The 20568-nt window shown below is 41.6% G+C and overlaps 1 protein-coding gene and 1 long non-coding RNA gene across 2 annotated transcripts in view; one reads left to right on the top strand and one right to left on the bottom strand.

Moving 5' to 3' along the window:
* Positions 1–550, top strand: part of LOC132819370 (WD repeat-containing protein 64-like) — a 125549-nt gene extending 124999 nt beyond the window's left edge. The window contains exon 21 of the mRNA XM_060830845.1: positions 364–550. Within this exon, the coding sequence (XP_060686828.1) occupies positions 364–550 (187 nt within the window). The remainder of the gene's footprint in view (positions 1–363) is intronic.
* Positions 551–5811: 5261 nt separating this feature from the next.
* The window catches only part of LOC132819375 (uncharacterized), a 32725-nt gene continuing 17968 nt past the window's right edge, over positions 5812–20568 (bottom strand). Inside the window, exon 3 of the long non-coding RNA XR_009645072.1 lies at positions 5812–5869. This is a non-coding gene — a long non-coding RNA (uncharacterized LOC132819375). The remainder of the gene's footprint in view (positions 5870–20568) is intronic.

A 20568-nucleotide genomic window follows, 5' to 3' on the forward strand; every position in this document is an offset into this window, starting at 1 on the left:
TCCTGTAGCAGATTATAGGGAGAAGGAAGAGTTCTGGTTAGTGCATGAATGGTACCAGTAAGCAAGATCAAAGAGGTGAAACTCCTTGCTACATATTCTACTGCTCTGCTGTACATATTGATGCCTTTTACTTCTTTGTAACCCTCTGTTCTGCTCAGCCCTTTGATTCCCTGTTCAAGTACAGCTGGTTTTAAGAACTTGTTATGTGGGGAATTGTGGCATGAACCTGAGCCCTGTCAATTTTGACACATGTATTGGAGCACCCTTATGTAGTACCATCTCTACATGAGATGGCAACCCATGCTGCAAGTCTGACTTATAAAATAAAGATATCTTGTGTCTGTCTATTTTATTGTTACACAGGGTTTGGTACTCACCAAATGGGCATTACATTGGATATTTTGGACAACATAGCTCTTTGGTATTAATGAACCCCAGTAAGTTTGTTTTACCATCTGACATAATTGAAGCACCTGTGGAAAGCCAGTCAAACAAATCTGACAAGACTGACCAGTTGGATTATCCCTTGAAATTGGATTGGGAAAGGTGAGGTTGCATTTATGACTTGAATTTAGTTGAACAAAATTGTACATGGTACACTACAGAAAACATATCATTTTAACATGAAAACTATAAGGCAAGTTCAGATTTGTTGATATGTAATTATTTTGCACCTTTTGTTATGCATATGAAGTCTGAAGTATGTTAATGCCTAATATTCTGAAAAATGTTGCATAGTATTAGATGTGATTCTCCTGTGTCGTTGAAGTAAAATACAAAGAAATAAAGCAATACTGGCCACAAAGCTTGGCAGTGTCATGACTAGATTCTTGGCATAAGTACTATTTTTCCTCCCAAAGTTGCATCCACAGCATACCTGCACAGTTCTGGCGTTAGCTGTGTCAGATGTTGTTTTAGCTCAGGCATTTGGACATATACAGAGAGCATCCAGAAAATCTGAAGCTGTTGGTGCAGTTGATAAGATGTGGTATTTGTAGATACATCTACTGACCTCAACCACTCAAGTGAAGTCACTTAACTTCATGCAGCACTCAGTTCAGATGCCCATGGAAACTCCTGTTGCATTAACTACTACGGAGTGTGTTGCATGTTTTAAGATGCCACACACTGTTGGGTTAGGATGCTGTCATCAGGTGAATCTTAATGTGTTAAATACTGGGCCAGGTTTGCAATGGCCAGATAGTCATTGGAGCAGTGCAGACTGAAGTTGTGCATCAGGACATACGGTTGACTCAGTATTCACTGTGTATCTGAACTTTCTGGTGTGCAATTGCACTGCATCTGAGAGAGTCGATAGATACCAAGTCTACATCCTGATCGTTTACTAATGTGACCACTACCCCAACGCATCACTGACAACTCCCAACTATACTGCACTGGCCCATTATAACATTATAACACTCCAGACCCCTGACAGCTGCCCCCAACCCAACACAATTCCACCCCACTTAACACTCAGGAACTAACCATCTCCTCATCAGATTTGACATTCTTCCCTCTGCTCCCCAGACCTGACTTCACACATCCCCACATTCCACATGGTGTGACATTATCTCCCATCCCCATTACTGAACCTGGAACCCCTACCACCCTGCTCTAAGCACTCCATAAATTACTGGGCACCCTGGCACTACACACAGCTGGCATCTTACTTAATAGGAACCCTACTCAGCAGGAACCCTACTCACCAGGAACTCTATTTAATAAGGCCTTTCCTCCTTAGCCAACATACCTTGATATTTGCCCTTTTACAGGAGCTGGCAAAGTGTCTGATTGCACTGCTGGAAATTTAAATCACAGAATATGACATCTACTGCCATAAAAAAGTGACTGAGATGGACTTCCCCTAACTGTCCTATACTACAAAAGGGAAGAATTGCAATTTGACTGTGATTGCTATTATTAGGAATATTCAGGCCACTACGTAGTTAATTATATGAAAGCAATCAGGTGCAAATTTACATCAGTAAGATGTGCATTGTTGCTAAGACTGTGGGGAAACTTGAGAATAAAAGTCTGCATTCTACAAGATTCTACGCTGCTCTATGTAATTCTCATCCAAGCCAGTATGGCATCATCCGATTAGGTGGACCTTAAGACAATCTCTGACATTTAACCTTCTGTTATCTTTATGAACAGTTTCTTGTCCAATATGTCTTCACAGCGTTTGTCAGGTGTGCCTCTTGTGTGGTCACCTGTGGGTAGAGGGCCTCTGTCCTCCCTTCCAGCTCCTGCACAAAAGTGTAGTGTTGACTGGTATCCTGGAACCTGGTCACTGTCACTGTGTGCCACTCTGCCCAGAAACAGGATAAGTTGGCACCTGCTGCCGTATACCTCCCATTAGGAGGTGCAGACAAGCTTTAACTTTAACTCATACTAACTTCTTGGGAATTTGTGCCTACCTAGATGTGTAAGCACTCAGCAAGTTTAAAGCTGACTGTACCTTACTACCATTGATTAAGCAGAGTTGGAGCTTGCCTAGATCCAAAGGGCAAAATAAGCACAAAATAATCCTGAGTCATGATCCACTAACTCACTTTCAAGTCCTGTCCAATTTCCATATCTTCCAGTAATTAGTGTCATTTCGGTGATTCATAAATTAATATCTTAGTGGTTAAAATGATTTAAGTGTTGCTACATTTCATCTGATTTTGAACTGTACTTTTGTATAACAGGCTCTTTCAAAAATCTAAATGTTAGACTCTAACAGTTTCACTACAAATATTCAGCTCCTTGACAACTGAAATCTGTACCTTTGTACTCGTTATATGCTGGTTCACACGTCTCAATTTGATAACTGAGCTTATAATTATCATGTTGCCACTGCTCTCTCAGTCTGTGATCTTCAATTTTCCGAATATGTTTATTTGTTGCGTCTGCACTTTATCAAGGTCTGGGCACATAAAGAATAATATATTGGCAAATTGAACAATCTTAGTCCTTCATTCTGACATTAGAAATTCATTGGTAAGAACAGGCTGAGATCAGAGCCCTGGAGAATCCCAAAACTTTGTTGAAATTTCTGTCTCCACTCTGACACTCAGCTCAACAATGCAGCCCCATTCAATGTCTTTTGCAAAGGATTTGTGCTGACTCCTTCACTACTCAACATCTGCATTAGCCATTTACACAGTTCTGGGTAATTTAATTTATGCTGAGAGTTGCCTGCATTAGTGAGACCCTTTTCACCGCCCTACAGATTATGGTGAATACACTCAATACTCAAAGCTGTTCCTTACTACCTCTAAACCTTTGGTAACAACTTTCAATGAAACAATAGAAGCACCAAGGAAGCAGTTAATGAAATCTTTTGGACAGAAATGTGAATTTATAGCCAATTTGGAAAATATGTGCTGGAATTAAGAGCAAGGACTTGCCTCAATTATGTACTTATGAGCATTACATTAAGCACACAGGCTTTGACCAATGACTCTAGCACTGTTATACATACTCATGAATATTGCACACAGGTTTGGGCATTCAGCTAACATACCAAATCTCTGCATCCACAATGAAGACTAAGATGAATACACAATCAATGGTTTATCACTGCACTATGGACATCAAATCCAAGAGACATTCGTTTTTAAACACAATCGAACCACAGCCAAACTACACTTACTAATTTGTGATGATCGGTAGAACTTTAAAAAGTCACACCTGTAATCTCACACAAGGCTTCATTAGATCGGACTAATGGTCTCAAACCATTCTTGTATAGAGTTCGAAGATTCTAATATACATGGAAGATAAAAGCAGGAGTAGGCTATTCAAACCTTCAAGCCTACTCTGCCTCAATATGGTTGATCATCCAATTCAACAATTTCTCCTTCGAATTCTCCCACTTCCTCCAGACGAAAAGGGTAGACAAAGGCACCTGCATGGGCCCCAGCCATGTCTGTCTCTTTGTCTGCTACATGGAACAGTCTATCTTCCACAGTTATACTGGCACCACTCCCCACCTTTTCCATTGCTACATTGTTGACTGTATTGGTGCCACCTTGTGCACCCACAAGAAGGTTGAACAGTTCATCAACTTCAACAACACATACCAGCCTGACCTTAAATTCACCTGAACCATCTCTGACACCTTCCTCCCCTTCCTGGACCTCTTCATTTCCATCAAGGGTGACTGACTCAAAACTGACATCTTCTATAAACCTACTGATTCTCACAGCTACCTGGATTACACCTCCTCCCACCCTATCTCCCGCAAAAATGCTATCGCTTATTCCCAATTCCTCCACTTCTGCCGTATCTGCTCCCAGGAAGACCAGTTCCACTACAGAACACAGTAGACGGCCTCCTTCTTTGGAGATCGCAATTTCCCCTCTCACATGGGTGATAATGCCCTCCAGCACATATCATCCACATCCCGCACCTCTGCCCTTGAACCCCACTCCTCCAACCACAACAAGGACAGAACCCCCTGGTCCCAACTTCCACCCCAACCTCCGTATACATCACATTATCCTCCACCATTTCCACCACCGACAAATGGACCTCACCACCAGAAATATATTTCCCACCCCATTCCTATCCGCTTTCCATAAAGACCGTTCCCTCTGTGACTACCTTGTCAGGTCCACGTGCCCCCAACAACCCACCCTCCTCTCCCGGCACTTGCCCTGCCGCCGCAGGAATTGTAAAACCTGCGCCCATACCTCCCCCCCTCACCTCCATCCAAGGCCCCAAAGGAGCCTTCCACTTCCATCATAGTTTCACCTGCACTTCTACACATGTCATTTACTGTGTCCATTGATCACAATGGGGTCTTCTCTACATTGGAGAGACAGGAAGCCTACTCGCAGAGCGCTTCAGAGAACATCTCCAGGACACCTGCACCAATCAATCCCACTGCCCCATGACCAAACACTTCAACTCCCCCTCCCACTCCGCAGTGGGCATGCAGGACCTGGACCTCCTCCATCGCCAGTCCCTTACCACCCAACACCTGGAGGAAGAACGCCTCATCTTCTGCCTCAGGACCCTCCAACCCCATGGCATCAATGTGGACTGCACCAGTTTCCTCTTTTCCTCTTCCCCTACCTTATTCCAGTTCCAACCTTCCAGCTCAGCACTGCCCTCGTGACCTGTCCTGCCTGTCCATCTTCCTTTCTACCTATCCGCTCCACTCTCCCATCCAACGTATCTCACTTTTACCCTCATCTCCATCTACCTATTGCTCTCTCAGCTTCCTTCCCCCAGCCCCACCCCCTCACATTTATCTCTCTACACTCGAGGCTCCCACCCTCATTCTTGATGAAGGACTTTTGCCCAAAATGTCGATTCTCCTGCTCCTCGGATGCTGCCTGACCCGCTGTGTTTTTCCAGCACCTCACTCTTTGACTCTAATCTCCAGCATCTGTCGTCCTCACTTTCACTCAAGCACTTCCTGTGGCAGAAAACTCCTCAGCCTCACCATTCTCTGGGTGAAGATATTATTTTCTCATCTTGGTCCTACATGGTTTACCCTGTATTCTGAGACTGTGACCCCAGTTCTGGACTCCCCAGTAATCAGAAATATCCTTCCTGCATTTATACTGTCTCATCCTGTTAGAATTGCATAGATTTCCGTCACATTCCCACTCATTTTTCTGAATTCCAGCTAATATAATCCGAACTGATTTATCCTCTCCTCATACGTCAGTCCTGCCATCCCAGAAATCAGTCTGGTAAGCCTTCTCCCACTTACTGAATATCCAGAACATCCTTCCTCAGACATGGAGACCCAAACTGTACATACTATTCCAGGTGTAATCTCACCAAGGTTCTGTATAATTGTAGCAAGTCCACTCTGGTCCTGTACTCGAATCCTCTCACTATGAAGGCCAATATACCATTTGCCCTGAAATAAACAAATAGAACTGAATTGAATTAGCTTTATTGTCACATGTACCCAATTGAATACAGTGAAAAGTTTATATGTCACCACTTACAGTGCCATCTTAGGTACAATCCTGAGTTAAAAAATAGAGAAATGAAGAAAAATAATTACATTACAGCCAGTAAAAGCAAGAAGCAAAGTTAAAAAGACAAACATGACAATCATACAAAAATTGCTGGAGAAACTCAGCAGGTCTGACACCCAAGTCTCGTTGCACTTCCTCCTTTCCAAATCTATCATCATTCAGAACGTAATCTGCCTTCCTGTTTTTGCTATCAAAATGGACAACCTTGTATTTATCCACATTATACTTAATCTACCATGCATTTGCTCACTCACTCAACTTGAATAAATCACATTGAGGGGTCTCTGCATCCACCTGACAGTTCACCATCCCACCCAGCTTTGTGTTGTCTGCAAACTTGGAGATATTACACTTAGTTCTCTTATCTAAATCATTAATATATGTTGCGACCAGCTGAGATGCAAGCACTGATCCCTGCAGTATCACACTAGGCACTGGCTGCCCCAAGGGAAATGACCCATTTATTCATTCTCTTTGTTTCCTCTCTACCAGCCAGTTCTTTATCCCTGTGTGTACCCCCATCCCAGGCACTTTAATTTTACACGCTGATTTCTTATACAGGGCTCTTTGAAACCATCTGAAAGCCCAAATAAATCAAATCTAGAATCTTCCCCTTATTGGATCTAATCATTACATCCTTTAAAATTTCCAGTATATTTGTCAAACATGGGTTCCTTTTTGTAAATCCATGCTTACTCTGCCCAATTGTGTCACTGTTTTCCAAGTGCTCTATTGTTAAATCTTTTATTTAGACATTTTATCCAGTGATGTCAGGCTAATTGGTTTATAATCCCTATTTTCTCTCTGCCCCCTTTTTTAAACAGTGGAGTTGCATTAGCTATCCATCAGTTCATAGGAGATCTTACGATGTCTATGAAATCTTGAATGATGATCACCAATGCATTCATTAGGGTCGCTTCCTTAAGTACTGTGGGATGTAGATTATTGCGTCCTGGGGACTTTGCGACTTTCAATCCCATTAATTTTCCCAACACTATTTCCTGACTAAGACTGATTTCCTTCAGTTTCTCTCACTAGAGTCTATGTTCCTTCAAATTTTCAGAATGTTATTTATTTCCTCCATGTGTCTGTGTGTGTTTCCTCCTGGTGCAGCAGTTTCCTCCCACAGTGCAGGTTTGGTGCTGAATTGTGTTAAATTGCCCATAGTGTCTCGAGATGTACAGATTAGGTGGATTGGTCAAGCTAAATTGCCCCATGTCTGGGGATTTGGAAGTCAGGTGGAGTGTCATGGTAAATGTGGGGGTACAGAGCTTGGATGGGGTTCTGGATGGGATGCTCTTTAGGGGTTCGATGCAAACTCAATGGCCTTTTTCCATAGTGTAGGGATTCTACGATTCTTTATGATGTACTTTGCAAATAGGTGCAGTAGAGTGGAGGAAGCAGCACTTCAGAAAAACCTGTAATTTGTATCTAATTTGTTTGAAGCAATGCAATTGTAGTTAGTGTACTGGCTGGCTCACAATAGTCTTGGGATCTTTGCCTTCGCTGTAACTACCTTTGTGTGCACTTAGCGGCAGCCATTAAATGCACATACTTTCAGCATACTTCCTCATCTCTGACACTGTCTATGATGTATCTCTTCAAAGTCACAAGGACTAAAATCTAGGCTCATTCTGAAAATGATGACAGGATCACCTGATTCATTTCTAGTGGATGCAAATGCTAACCCATCAATCGTTATTACATTTGGATATTACATCACAGGAAAATATACATTTGCCAGACAGAAAACATTTTTAAAGCCCCCAGGTCTTAGTTCTCTTTATTTTGTTCAATATAATTGACTGCATTTACAGTGTTCACTGGATGTACTATACCCCTTCATTTTAATCTGTTTGGATGATAAATAAATAGTATTCATCTCATTTCTTTTAAATTATTTCTTAATTAGATGGAAGCCATTTGATCGGGAAGAATATGACTTAAAGTTAACACAAGAACGGAAGGTTCTTGATGTGGATCATGATAAGAAATTCTTTAAATCCGTGACTATACCGAGGGTAGGAATTAATACTTTTGATATAATACAATGTAAGTTCACCTCCACTTCCTACAGGAAAGTCTCTGAACCTCAGGTCTCAGCAAATGGAGACTTTGCTAGACTCCATTCCTCAACTGCTACCTTCAAGTTTATCCTAGTTCCACAGGCAGTTCCCTCTGGTTTGTAGCTTATTTTAGCAATAGGGCAGCCACTTCCTGCTAACTTCATGTCCTGCTTACTTTGTCAGAAGTCTATTTTTGAATCAACTAGTTCAGGTATTAGAACACATCCTTGGAGTGGGTGGCACTTGAACATGGGCCTCCTGGCTCAGAGTTATGGACATCACCTAAATACTATAACAGTCCTACAAGCTGGGAGTTTTAGACATTTTCAATCAACCTGTTGAGAGATGTTATGACACACCTTTGAAGGAGGTTGGATTTGATGTAAGCCCAGGTCTCCTGGCTCAGAAGAGGGGACCCTACCACTGTACCACAACAGCCATCTGCTGGGAGTTGTAGCTATTGTCTCATCAACCTATTTTGAGATGTTACTGCGCATCACTAGAGCAGGTGGGACCTGAATACAGAACTTCTGGTCTAGAGGTAGGGACCCTACCATTGCTCCACAAGAACCCTCATGATGGGAGATAGGTTTTTCACTGCAGGAGTTCCAGATAAGTATGGAAATTATAATTAATTATCATTAACTTGGATCAGCTAGGACCAGCCATAATTGATAGAACCTTGACAAGCAATTTTAAATAGCTAACTCTTACTAAGCTTCAGGTTTTGATTTCATCGGTCCATCAGCAGTCCTACTGAAAACGATACCTTGGTTCAACAAATTTACATAATATGGCATTAGAAAAAAATGCTTCTCTTTCTCTCTTCCAACTCATGATAGTAACCACCAGTTGACGCAAAACTACACCATGTAGCTGCTGTTTTGATCCCTCAATTGTATGTGACCTCAACCAAGCTGTTGGAAAGACCCAAGAGTTAAGAAATCTTCATGAAGCAATATCTTCCCTGTTAAGTAATTTAAAGAGAAGTTTATTTAAAGAAAGGTTTATTGCAAGTATTTTTAAAATAAATATTTTAAATCCCAATGATGTTAATCAGCCCATCAATACAATTTGCTATCCCTATAATATTACTGCTGCTGTAAACTCAAGAAGCAATTCTTGGAACTAATGGCAGATTTCATTGCCAATCCTGGACACCTCAAAAAAATAATGGTTTAATGAGGACCTTATTCTCTGAAGCTGTGTGCATCTAGTCAAATCTTCAATCGTTCTTTTCATATGTTCTTTTGTTAAATGATCTAATTGCTTTCACTCATTATTCAATTTCCAACCATTTGGACGTGTTATTAGCTTAGTAAACAACAATGAACTAAGATGCGCTGAACGATTCACCTTTGTTTGATTCTAAACAGCTGAAATCAAAACCAATAGAAAATTCCATATCAGGCACTAGAGCAATGGGTGCTGTATTTCGAGCTCTCCCTGTGTATACTGTAAGTTGATCCCTTTTATTTCTCTGTAAAAGTAATGATATACTTGATAAGCTGATGATTGTATTGCTTTACACTCATTCTATATTTGCAGCTAAAGCCCTAATTAGAATTCAGAGCATTAGTTGCAAATTTAAAATGCACGTAAAGCAACTGAGGCACTAATAATAAATATTAAACTGGAGATTTGTTTTAAATGAAGTCTTTTTGTGTCTTCAATAAATTTTTTTGGAAATATCAAAGCATTGATTCTTTTTATATGCTCTTAAGTTTTTAGAACCTTGTGTGCCAATTTAAATATTGATTCAGCAAAAAATAACATTTATTTTTCATGAGTACAAGGAATCCTAAAGGAGAGGCTCTTCTGTAGAGCTGCAATGCAGCTTACTCATGCCTCTCTGAGGAGCTGTGCTATCTTCAGTTGCATTTCACCAATAAAAGTCTTAAACATTACTGTCCTCCAAATCTCCTCACTAAATGGAGTTGAGCACCCTGAAAGTCACAGCACATCTCAATGTCTTTGCAATTGGATCTTCTGAAACCTCCAGTAGCAACACTTTGTTTGGCTACAGTTCACCATTGCAAACATCACATCAATGATGTGTTGATGTACAGGGCTAAAGATTTAATAAATTGTTTTGTCTGATGCCTCACATCTGGGCACACTGCATTTTATCAGCATGAGCAGCTCTAACAGTTAGTTGATCAGAAAGGCCAGACTGGAAGGACGATATGTAAGCTTCTGGACTTTGTTGGTCCTTTTAAAAATATCAGCTAACTGAGCTCCAGCATTTATTTTTTGCTAAAATGTGTAGACTGGGCAGGTACCCACTCCACTTTTCTTGCTGACAGATCCTCTCAGATCCAGCTGTAAAGACTGCTTCCAAAATCTCTTGAGAAACTATTGAAAATAGACACTTTGTCAATGGACTTGAGAAAACTGAAACATTGTTTCAAGCCGTGACTATGTAGGCATTGACTGTCTTCAATTAGTGGCAGCAAAGTCAGCAAAGCTGATGCCCATTCTGTAGCCAAGTGAAGCATTTCAGGGCCAATTCTCACCTCCACTAGCACCTTACCACTATCAGGAGGGGCTGCTTTTATGTGTGGATATCACCAAACTGATACTGGTGACCTTTTGGAAGGTTCTGGGCTTGTTTGGGTGGGGGGTGTAAGAGAAGTCAGTTATAGCTGCTGCTTGCCCCAAGGGGTCCCACAAATTGGAAATGTCCATCCCTTCCGTTATGCTAATCTGCTCTGGCTTGCTGGGAATAATTAGCTGTCTTTGGGATTTGCAATTGAATAAAATGAAGGCAAAGACTATTCAACATTGAGTTAATTTTGGCTTTGTTCTTTTGGGTCACAATGTCTATGCATGAGATCGATCAAATTTTAAATAACACAATGTGCTTAGACTTATTGTATAACTTACTTCATATTCATGCCTTCAAGAACAAATGAGGTAGATGTAAATGATGACATAAAGAACTCCATGGTGACAGGCTGGGAGGTGGGAGGATTGGTAAAATGGAGATGGAGGAGAGTCCAATGTCTTCCTGCATATAACAATGGCAGAGCCTCTGTGTCATCATTGCTCACTAGGCAGCCTCATGAGCTGTGAAAGGGCTGCTTTGCTTTGCCCATTTGCAATTTACTGGTGTAAGGAGGGACCATCTCTGCCGGGGCAGACAGTGAAGTAAACCCCAGTGGTCTCCTGACAGGTTCCCAGAGAAGGCCATCTATTATGGCCACTCCGTGGCCTATGAAGAGGTGATCCATTGACAATGTCAATCCCCTTTCAGTGAAGGTGCCACTTTGAAAAGGTCACCTGCCACTTGCCAGAGTCCACCTGACTGGCTGATTAAAAAAAAATCAATCTCCATTGTTTTCAATGGATGTCAAGTCCCAACAAGTGCCTCCTAATTGGGCACCTTAAGTGAAATGCTATCCCAATGGCCCACAGTCATCAGTATTAGGACAGCTCACATTTCCATACCCGAAAAGATCGGCTTAAAGTATCCTTTAAGACTAAAATAAAAGCAATAAATATCGAAAAGTTGCCACATTTTCACAGGCAACTTAACAGTTCGTGGGTATTTTGTTTCCTGAAATCATGAGAAAATGAAGTGTAAATACAGTAAGATGCAAAGCTTGAAGACTACAATTAAACCTCTAGAATAAGGTATCTACTGGGGCTGAGGTTTTTGTTCCATTGTATTTGTTAATGTATTATCTTCTCCGTAGATCAATCCTTTATTCCAGGTGCACCCATTTGAAGGCACTTCCATTAGTTCAGAAAAAGGTGTTGGTCATGACTCACTCCATAACCTTTTTGCAGGAGAAAGGAAAGTCTTTGCAAATTATAAGAAGGTCAGTGATTCTGAGTAATAAGCAGGAGTGAAGTAATCAAAAAAATCTGTTTGTTTCTCAGAGTGTGTATTTGCAGGCAGTTCATGATACCAACATGTCAAAGCTAATTGCTGACTTTAAACCAAACGTTCCAGACTCCAAACCAGCTAACATCTCTTGCTATTTTTTTTAAAGACTTGGATAATCTGTGCTTTAAAATTAGAAAGTGTGTGTAGCTTGACAGCCAGTTTTAGAGTGATAGTAAACATTCTTCTGCCTGCAAGCTATGATGTTCCAGCTATACCAGTGAAAGGAGAAAACAAAACATTTAAAATATAAGCACAATCAATGATAGAAAGTGGTTTAGAGTGCATCCCAGTTCAAATTGTGGAGCATACCTGGTGTGCAAAGTTGCCCAACTTGAATTTACTAAAGTGATTTTAAGCTGCCTGCAGGGAAGAAAAACTCCTTGCACTGAAAAAACACCTTTTCATGCCCTGTGGTCATCTTGAAATATATTACAATTGATGAACTATTTTTAAAGTGTAGCCACAATTGTAATGTCAGAAAATCGATGGCTAGTTTACATGCAATAAGGCATGAAATTAGTTGGGGTATTAATATTGACTAGGAACACACGATCATAAAAATGTTACAGTACAGAAGATTGCTAAGGGGAGGGTAATGGAGGGAAGAGCGAGCCTATGGTTTGGTAAGTGAGCCACAGGATGAGGTCATGCTGACATGGTTCTGGGAGGGTCACAACATTGGAATGATTCTTGTAAATCTTTTCTCCACCGTCTCTCAAGCTTTCACATCTTTCCAAAGGTGTGGTCTCTGCAACTGGGCACAATATTCCAACTGCGCCTGAACTTTGTCTCTATTTTAAACATAGAACACAGTACATAAAAAAGTACAGCATAGAACAGGCCCTTTGGCCCACGATGTTGTACCAAGGATTAATCCGAATCTAAAATAAAATAACCTAACCTCTGTAATCCTCAATACATTGCTGTCTGGATGCATGTCCAGCAGTTGCTTAAATGTCCCGAATGACTCTGCTTCCACCACCACCACTGGCAACACATTCCATGTATTCACAGCTCTCTGCATAAAGAACCTATCTCTGATGTCTCCTATATATCTTTTTTCTAATATCTTAAAACTATGATCACTCGTGCCAGTCAGTTCTGCCCTGGGGAAAAGCCTCTGGCTATTGACTCTACCCATGCCTCTCATTACCTTATATACCTTGATGAGGTCACCTCTCTTCCTCCTTCTCCCCAGAGAGAAAAGTCCGAGCTTAGTCAACCTCACTTCATACAACAAGCCCTCCAGTTCAGGCAGCATCCTGGTAAACCTTGTTTGCATCCTCTCCAAAGCCTCTGTATCTTTCCTATAGTAGGACAACCAGAACTGCTCACAATATTCCAAGTGTGGTCTCACCAGGGACTTGGAGAGCTGCAGCAAAACCCCGCAGCTCTTAAACTCGATCCCCCTGTTTATGAAAGCCAAAACACCACATGATTTCTTAACAACCCTATCCACTTGGGTGGCAACTTTGAGGGATCTATGTACTTGAACACCAAGATCCCTCTGCTCCTCTACATTGCCAAGAATTCTGTCTTTAATCCTATATTCAGCATTCACGTTCAACCTTCCAAAATGCATCACTTCGCATTTATCCAGATTGAACTCCATTTTCCATTTCTCAGCCCAGTGCTGCATCCTGTCTATGTCATACTGCAGACTGCAATGGCCCTCGATATTATCAATGGCACCTCCAACTTTTGTGTCATCTGCAAATTTACTGACCCATCCCTCAACTTCCTCATTTGAGTCATTTATTAAAAAAACCACAAAGAGCAGAGGCCCAAGAACAGACCCCTGCAGAACACCACTCAACACTGACCTCCAGGCCTTAACTGTAAGCCTTTCTTGTTTGTCGAAACAGTTTCAAATTATTTGGATCAAATTCAGTTTGGACAACACTGCACACAGACCAAGCTACACATTTTGTATTGGATTGAACTCTGAACCACTTTGCATCAGCATTAATTTAGTTATGTTAAATGTTTTTTTCTGAATCTTGTTTTGTTGGAATTTCTTACACGTCACAGCATGCAGGGGAGGGGGAATGTTCAATATCACTCGAAAACTGGCCACAATGCACTTTTAAGTTTAAAGCACAGACCATCACAATGCAAAAATGAACAAATGATCAAGTTGGTCTTTTTCACCATTTGCTCAACCTGGATTGTGCATATATATCTCAGGTCCCACTGTTCCTGTATTTTTTTACATTATTTCTTTTCATTCTTCCTTTCTTCCAACATTTATCACTGCACACTTTTTTCCATTGAAATTCATTTTCCACATGTCTGCCTATGTCTTTAGCGTATCTAAATTTTCTTCAAGATTAATTCTACTTCCACATTTTGTTATCTGTAACTTTTAAAATTATGTATGTTCAAGTCTAGATCATTAACTTATATCAAGAAGATTAATGATCCTAATGCCAGCCTTTGGAAGGCCATTTTATACCCACTTCCAGTCTGAGAATCAGCCATTCACTGCAGTTGTCTGTTACCGGATAGTTTTTGTCCAGGATGCTCCCTTTAGCTTCAACTCTGTTGGTAAATCATTTTATGTGGTACTTCATCAAACACATTTTTTGCAAAATAATCTGTACCACGACAACTGTATTATCCACATCAATTCTCTTCTGTTTTCTCGTTAAAGAAAACTCAATTCGTCAGTTAAACTCGCTTTGAATTTCAGACAGGGCAAAAGCAAAGACTGGAGATTAGAGTGGAGAGTGTCATGCTGGAAAATCACAGCATGTTAGGCAGCATCTGAGGAGCAGGAGAATCGACATTTTGGGCAAAAGTCCTTCAACAAGAATATCACTATCACTCTCATTACTACTCAATCTCACCTTAATAATGCACAGTTTCCCATTTTCCCACCTGCCTGATAGAAACTAGTTGCCAAGAATTCCTGACTTGAAAGTCAGAGCAGTTGCTTGGCAACTTTAGCTCCTCACTTGCTCCTCCAGTTCTCCATTTTGGTCAAACACTACCAAAATCTCAGGGTACACTCCATGTGATTAATGTCCAGTGTGTTCCTGCACTTCAATGTGGCACTTCAGAGTGGGCTGGTACCTTATTTTAATACTGCTGCCAGAACATTTTGTATGTAGGGATGGGCACCCAACTCTCAGGTTGGACTAGGCATCTCAGGGCTGTCTCACTTGTTCTCTTACTGCTTGCTCATTTGGTAGCTATTTTGTTGCTCACAGAATCATTTGTCTGGCCTTGCCTTTTTACACTTTGACTCTTGGCCAAAGCTTAAAGGCACAGAGTATTTCTGTTTGCCTTGACTTTCAGGGCAGACACAAAGGCAAGCAGCTTGTCACAACTATCAGCACATATCTGTCAAATGGGTGGACTGTTGCTGTAGGGTAGAGTGCTATGTTTACCTCACACTCACTGCATATGAGAGAAAGTGAGGACTGCAGATGTTGGAGATCAGATTTGAAAAATGTGGGGCTGGAAAAGCACAGCAAGTCAGGAGGCATCTGAGGAGCAGGAGAGTCACCCTTTTGGGCATAAGCCCTTTATCAGGACTCTCCTGATCCTTGGATGATGCCTGACCGGCTGTGCTTTTCCAGAGCCACATTTTGACACCCACTGTATATGCCTACTGTATATGCAACAAAGAAATTGTCTGATCTTTAACTGAGCAGCCATATTTCAAAGTCTAAAGGGAGTAGTCCTTAATCAAGTTGAGGGAAACACTTTTCATTCAGGGGATTTTAGCAAGGTAAGTTGTGAGAAGCCTCTGATATCATTAAGGGCTTGAGAGCTCAGGACATTAATGGTTAGGGAGGCCATATCTCCACAGTCTGGGAATGAGCCACGGTCAGTCTAGGGAGTTGTGGGAAATCAGCCAGGGAATCTACAGATATCAGTCATTCAGGTCATTCATGGCTCACAATTGTCCATCTAAGTTGCTAAAGGTAGTGGGCCATGGTCAGCCTCAGTGTTCTGTCCACTAATTAATCAAGGAGTGGGGATTGTTAAGAGCCACTATAATCAGAGGGAAGCTGGGGCATTTAGTTGTGGGGGATTACAGGTAGAATTCCAGGATGTATAGAGAATCAAATCTGTGAACAACACTTATTATATAATGTGGGGAGATGATATTTTATTGAAGGGATGGGTGTCACTGATAACCAGTAGCACCCTGGCTTTCATGGCTCCAATCAGAGTGGAAGTAATGAGAAAGGAGCACATCAATGGACAATGCTTCTTGGTTGTTAAGATAGAGATCTTGCCAGTTAGGGTCAGGAATCTCTTCTCATGGGGGTCAAGGATCTGAATATTGAAAACTCCACAATCCATCCTCGCTCTTTCAGCCCTATTGAGGGCAAGTTTTGTCCTGTAATGAGAAAGGAAGGGATGAATTGAGACAAGTGCACATCTGAGCTGTTAGTGTTGGTGCAGTTGGGGCTAAATGGCAAACGTCTTGGTGACTGTCCAAAGAGAAGAGCAAATAGGGTGTATAGTTCGGGTTTTAGGGTGAATGAGGGAAGATGTTGTATGCAACACTAAAAGTGGCAGAGCATGAGCCTGGTAGGAGATGGGGGCGCAGTATCAAAGATTGGCTAAATATGAGATAACAGAGAGAAGGTGGTTGCACTTACCCTGACGAAGCAGAGATGCCACTTACCTTTATGTGGCGTTGCTGAGTGTTTCTCTATGCTTCAAAGACTGCAATGATCCAGGTGGCCATTTCAGACCAGGTTGGTCAGGTCTGGTGTCTTGGCCTCTTGCCAACCCAGAGGCAAGAGGATAGTCTTCCTCTCCAATCCATTCATTAGGACATCCTAGTCCCTATCTGCAAAATTGGGCACCAATTTCCCCTTGTCTTCCCCCATAAGATACAGGAGCAGAAATTAAACCATTCAGCCTAACAAGTCTGCTCCAGCATTCAACCATGGCTGATAAGTTTCTCAACCCCATTTTCCTGTTTTCTCTCTGTAACCCTTTATCCCATTGACAATCAAGAACCTATATATCTCAGTCTTAAATTTACTCAATGACCTGGCCTCTACAACCTTCTATGGCAATGAATTCCACAGATTCATCACTCCCTGGCTGAAGAGGTTTCTATTTATCTCTGTTCTAAAAGGCTGTGTCCTTGAGTTCTTGTCTGTCCTACCAATGGAAACATCTTCCCAACATCTACTCCATCCAGGCCATTCAGTACTCTAAGTTTCAATTAGATCCCCCCTCATCTTTCTAAACTCCATCGAGCATAGACCCAGAGTCCTCAAACATTCCTCATATGTTAAGCGTTTCATTCCTTAGACCATTCTCATGAACCTCCTCTGAACACGCTCCAGCACCTGTAAATTCTTCATGAGATATGGGGTCCAAAACTGCACACAGTATTCCAAATGTGGTCTGACCCAAGCCTTAAAGAGCCTGAGACTTCCATCCCTGTTTTTATATTCAAGTCCTCTCAAAATAAATGTCATCATTGCATTTGTCTCCCTAACTACTAACACAATCTGCAAATTTACCTTGAGAGAATCCTGGACTAGAACTCCAAAGTCTCTTTGCCCTTCAGACTTCTGAATTTTCTCCCCACTTAGAAAATAGTCCATGCCTCTATTCTTCCTACCAAGGTGCATGACCTCACACTTTCCCACGTTGTACTCCTTCAGCTACTTCTTTGCCCATTCTCCTAAACCGTCTAAATCCTTCTGCATCCTCCCCACCACCTCAATGCTACCAGTCCCTTTACCTATCTTTGTAACATCTGCAAACTTCACCAAAATGCCCTTGGTTCCTTCATCTAGATCGTTAATGTATAAAGTGAAAAGTTGTGGTCCCAACACTGAGCCTTGCGGAACACCACTTGTCACTGGCTGCCATTCTGAGAAAGTCCTTTTTATCCCCACTCTCTGTAATGGCTGGAGCAAAGGTTATGACAATGCAGGGTGGCTCTGGACTGCCATGCTTGACAGAGTGCCTTTAAATATGCTAACAATGCCAAGAACTCCAGGAAATTCCAGCAATGGTGAGTAGTCCACCGATGGTGAGTGAGACAATCAGGCTAGTAATGCATTGAACAAACAGGGTGCCATATGGGCATGGTGTACTGACAAGGAGGATATTTTGGAATAAAAGTGCTGCTTCCTTCCAGGTCCACACTTCCCGCATTTTTAAAAATTATAACAATGGATCTTTTGCATCCTCCTGGGGTCAAATGTGGCCTCTGTTCTGCTGTCAAGTGTCAGATGAGTTTTGTCAATTGTCTGGAGTTTAATGTGTATCCAAAATGTTCTGATTTAAACACAACACTGCTGCCACTGAACTAATACTGATACTTGAAGGAGTCTCCCATTAAGAGCATAACCCAACCAGTGCAAATTATATTTCAAGTTTCATTTCTTCAGTATTAGCAGAGAGTTGATGGAACCACCATCTTTTTCTTAACATTAAACCTTAACTAACATTCAGATGATCACGAAAAACATTAAATACTGAAAATATGTCACAATTCCAGGTCAACACTCATTGCTTTGTAAAAAGTCAGGTTAGTATTTGAGTGTGGACTTTTCTTAGAACTTCAAACAAAGACAAACTAGCCTTTCAGTTGCCATTGCAATAAGTTTCTCTAGCCCAGCTATGATGTTTGCATGTTATTTGGTTTTTTTGTGAGGATTTGCCATTTTTCTTTCCAGATATTGATGGACACGGTGCGTTGTTGTAGCCTTCTCTTTCCTTGTAAAATGTTGACCCCAATCCTCCAAAAATAAATTGATCTCAATGACTTTGCCTAAATATTCAGAAACTTTGCACTTCAGTGGTTCTGGCACAGAGTATGTCTGCAGGAATACATTTAAGCAGATTCACAAGGTTGGTCACTTAAATGAACAGTCTCTATGTGTCATCTCAGCAGACTCAGACAGGATTGATTTGCTGCATTCAATGGAGGCGATCACTAGGGTCATAGAGTCATAGAGACGTATAGCACAGAAACAGACCCTTAGGTTCAACTCATCCATGCCGAACAGATACTCCAACCTAATCTAGTCCTGCTTGCCAGCACTTGGTCCATATCCCTCAAACCCCTTCCTATTCATATACGCATCCAGATGCCTTTTAAATGTTACAATTGTACCAGCCTCCACCACTTCCTGTGGCAATTCCTTCCATACATGCATCACCCTCTGCATGAAAAAGTTGCCCCTTAGGTCCCTTTTATATCTTTTCCCTCTCAACCTAAACCTATGCCCAGTAGTTCTGGACTTGCCCATCCCAGGGAAAAGACTTTGCCTATTTACCCTATCCATGCCCCTCACAATTTTATAAACCTCTATAAGGTCACCCCCTCAGCCTCCGACGCTCCAGGGAAACACCCCCAGCCCGTTCAGCCTCTTCCTATAGCTGAAATCCTCCAACCCTGGCAACATCCTTGTAAATCTTTTCTGAACCTTTTCAAGTTTCACAATATCCTTCTGATAGGAAGGAGACCAGAATTGCATGCAATATTCCAAAAGTCGCCGAACCAACGTCCTGTACAGCAGCAAAATGACCTCCCAACTCCGAGCCTTAATATTCTGACCAATAAAGGAAATCATACCAAATGACTTCTTCACTATCTTATCTATCTGTGACTCAACTTTCAAGGAGCTATAAATATGCATTCAAAGGTCTCTTTGTTCAGCAACACTCACTAGGACCTTACCATTAAGTGCATAAGTTCTGCTAAGATATGCTTTCCCAAAATGCAGCACCTCGCATTTATCTAAGTTAACTCCATCTGCCACTCCTCAGCCCATTGGCCCATCTGATCAAGACCCCATTGTAATCTGAGGTAACCTTCTTCTCTGTCGACTACACCTCCACATCTGCAAACTTACTAACTATACCTATGTTCATATCCAAATCATTTAAATAAATGACAACAAGTAGTGGGCCCAGCACCGATCTTTGTGGCACTCCACTGGTCACAGGCCTCCAGTTTGAAAAACAACCCTCCACCACCCACCCTCTGTCTTCTAACTTTGAGTCAGTTCTGTATCCAAATAGCTAGTTCTCCCTGTATTCTGAGATCCAACCTTGCTAACCAGTCTCCCATGGGGAACCTTGTCAAACGCCTTACTGAAGTCCATATAGATCATGTCCACCGCTCTGTCCTCATCAATCTTCTTTGTTAATGTTTCAAAAAAACTCAACCAAATTTGTGAGACATGATTTACCACACACAAAGCCATGCTAACTCTCCCTAATAAGTCCTTGACTTTCCAAATATTTGTACATCCTGTCCCTTAGGAATCCTGCCAACAACCTGCTCACCACCAACAGGCTCACTTGTCTATAGTTCCCTATCTTGTCCTTACCACCTTTCTTAAACAATGGTACCATGCTCGCCAATCTCAAGTTTTCTGGTACCACACCTGTGACTATCGATGATACAAATATCTCAGCAAGGGGCCCAACAATCACTTCCCTAGCTTCCCACAGAGTTCTAGGGTACACCTGATCAGGCCCTGAGGATTTATCCACCTCTTATGCATTTCAAGACATCCAGCACTTCCTCCTCTATTATATGGGCATTTTTCAAGATGTCACCATCTATTTCCCCACATTCTATATCTTCCATGTTCTTCTCCACAGTCAACACTCC

The sequence above is a fragment of the Hemiscyllium ocellatum genome, chromosome 10, assembly GCF_020745735.1.
Source record: "Hemiscyllium ocellatum isolate sHemOce1 chromosome 10, sHemOce1.pat.X.cur, whole genome shotgun sequence".
NCBI classification, from domain to species: Eukaryota; Metazoa; Chordata; class Chondrichthyes; order Orectolobiformes; family Hemiscylliidae; genus Hemiscyllium; species Hemiscyllium ocellatum.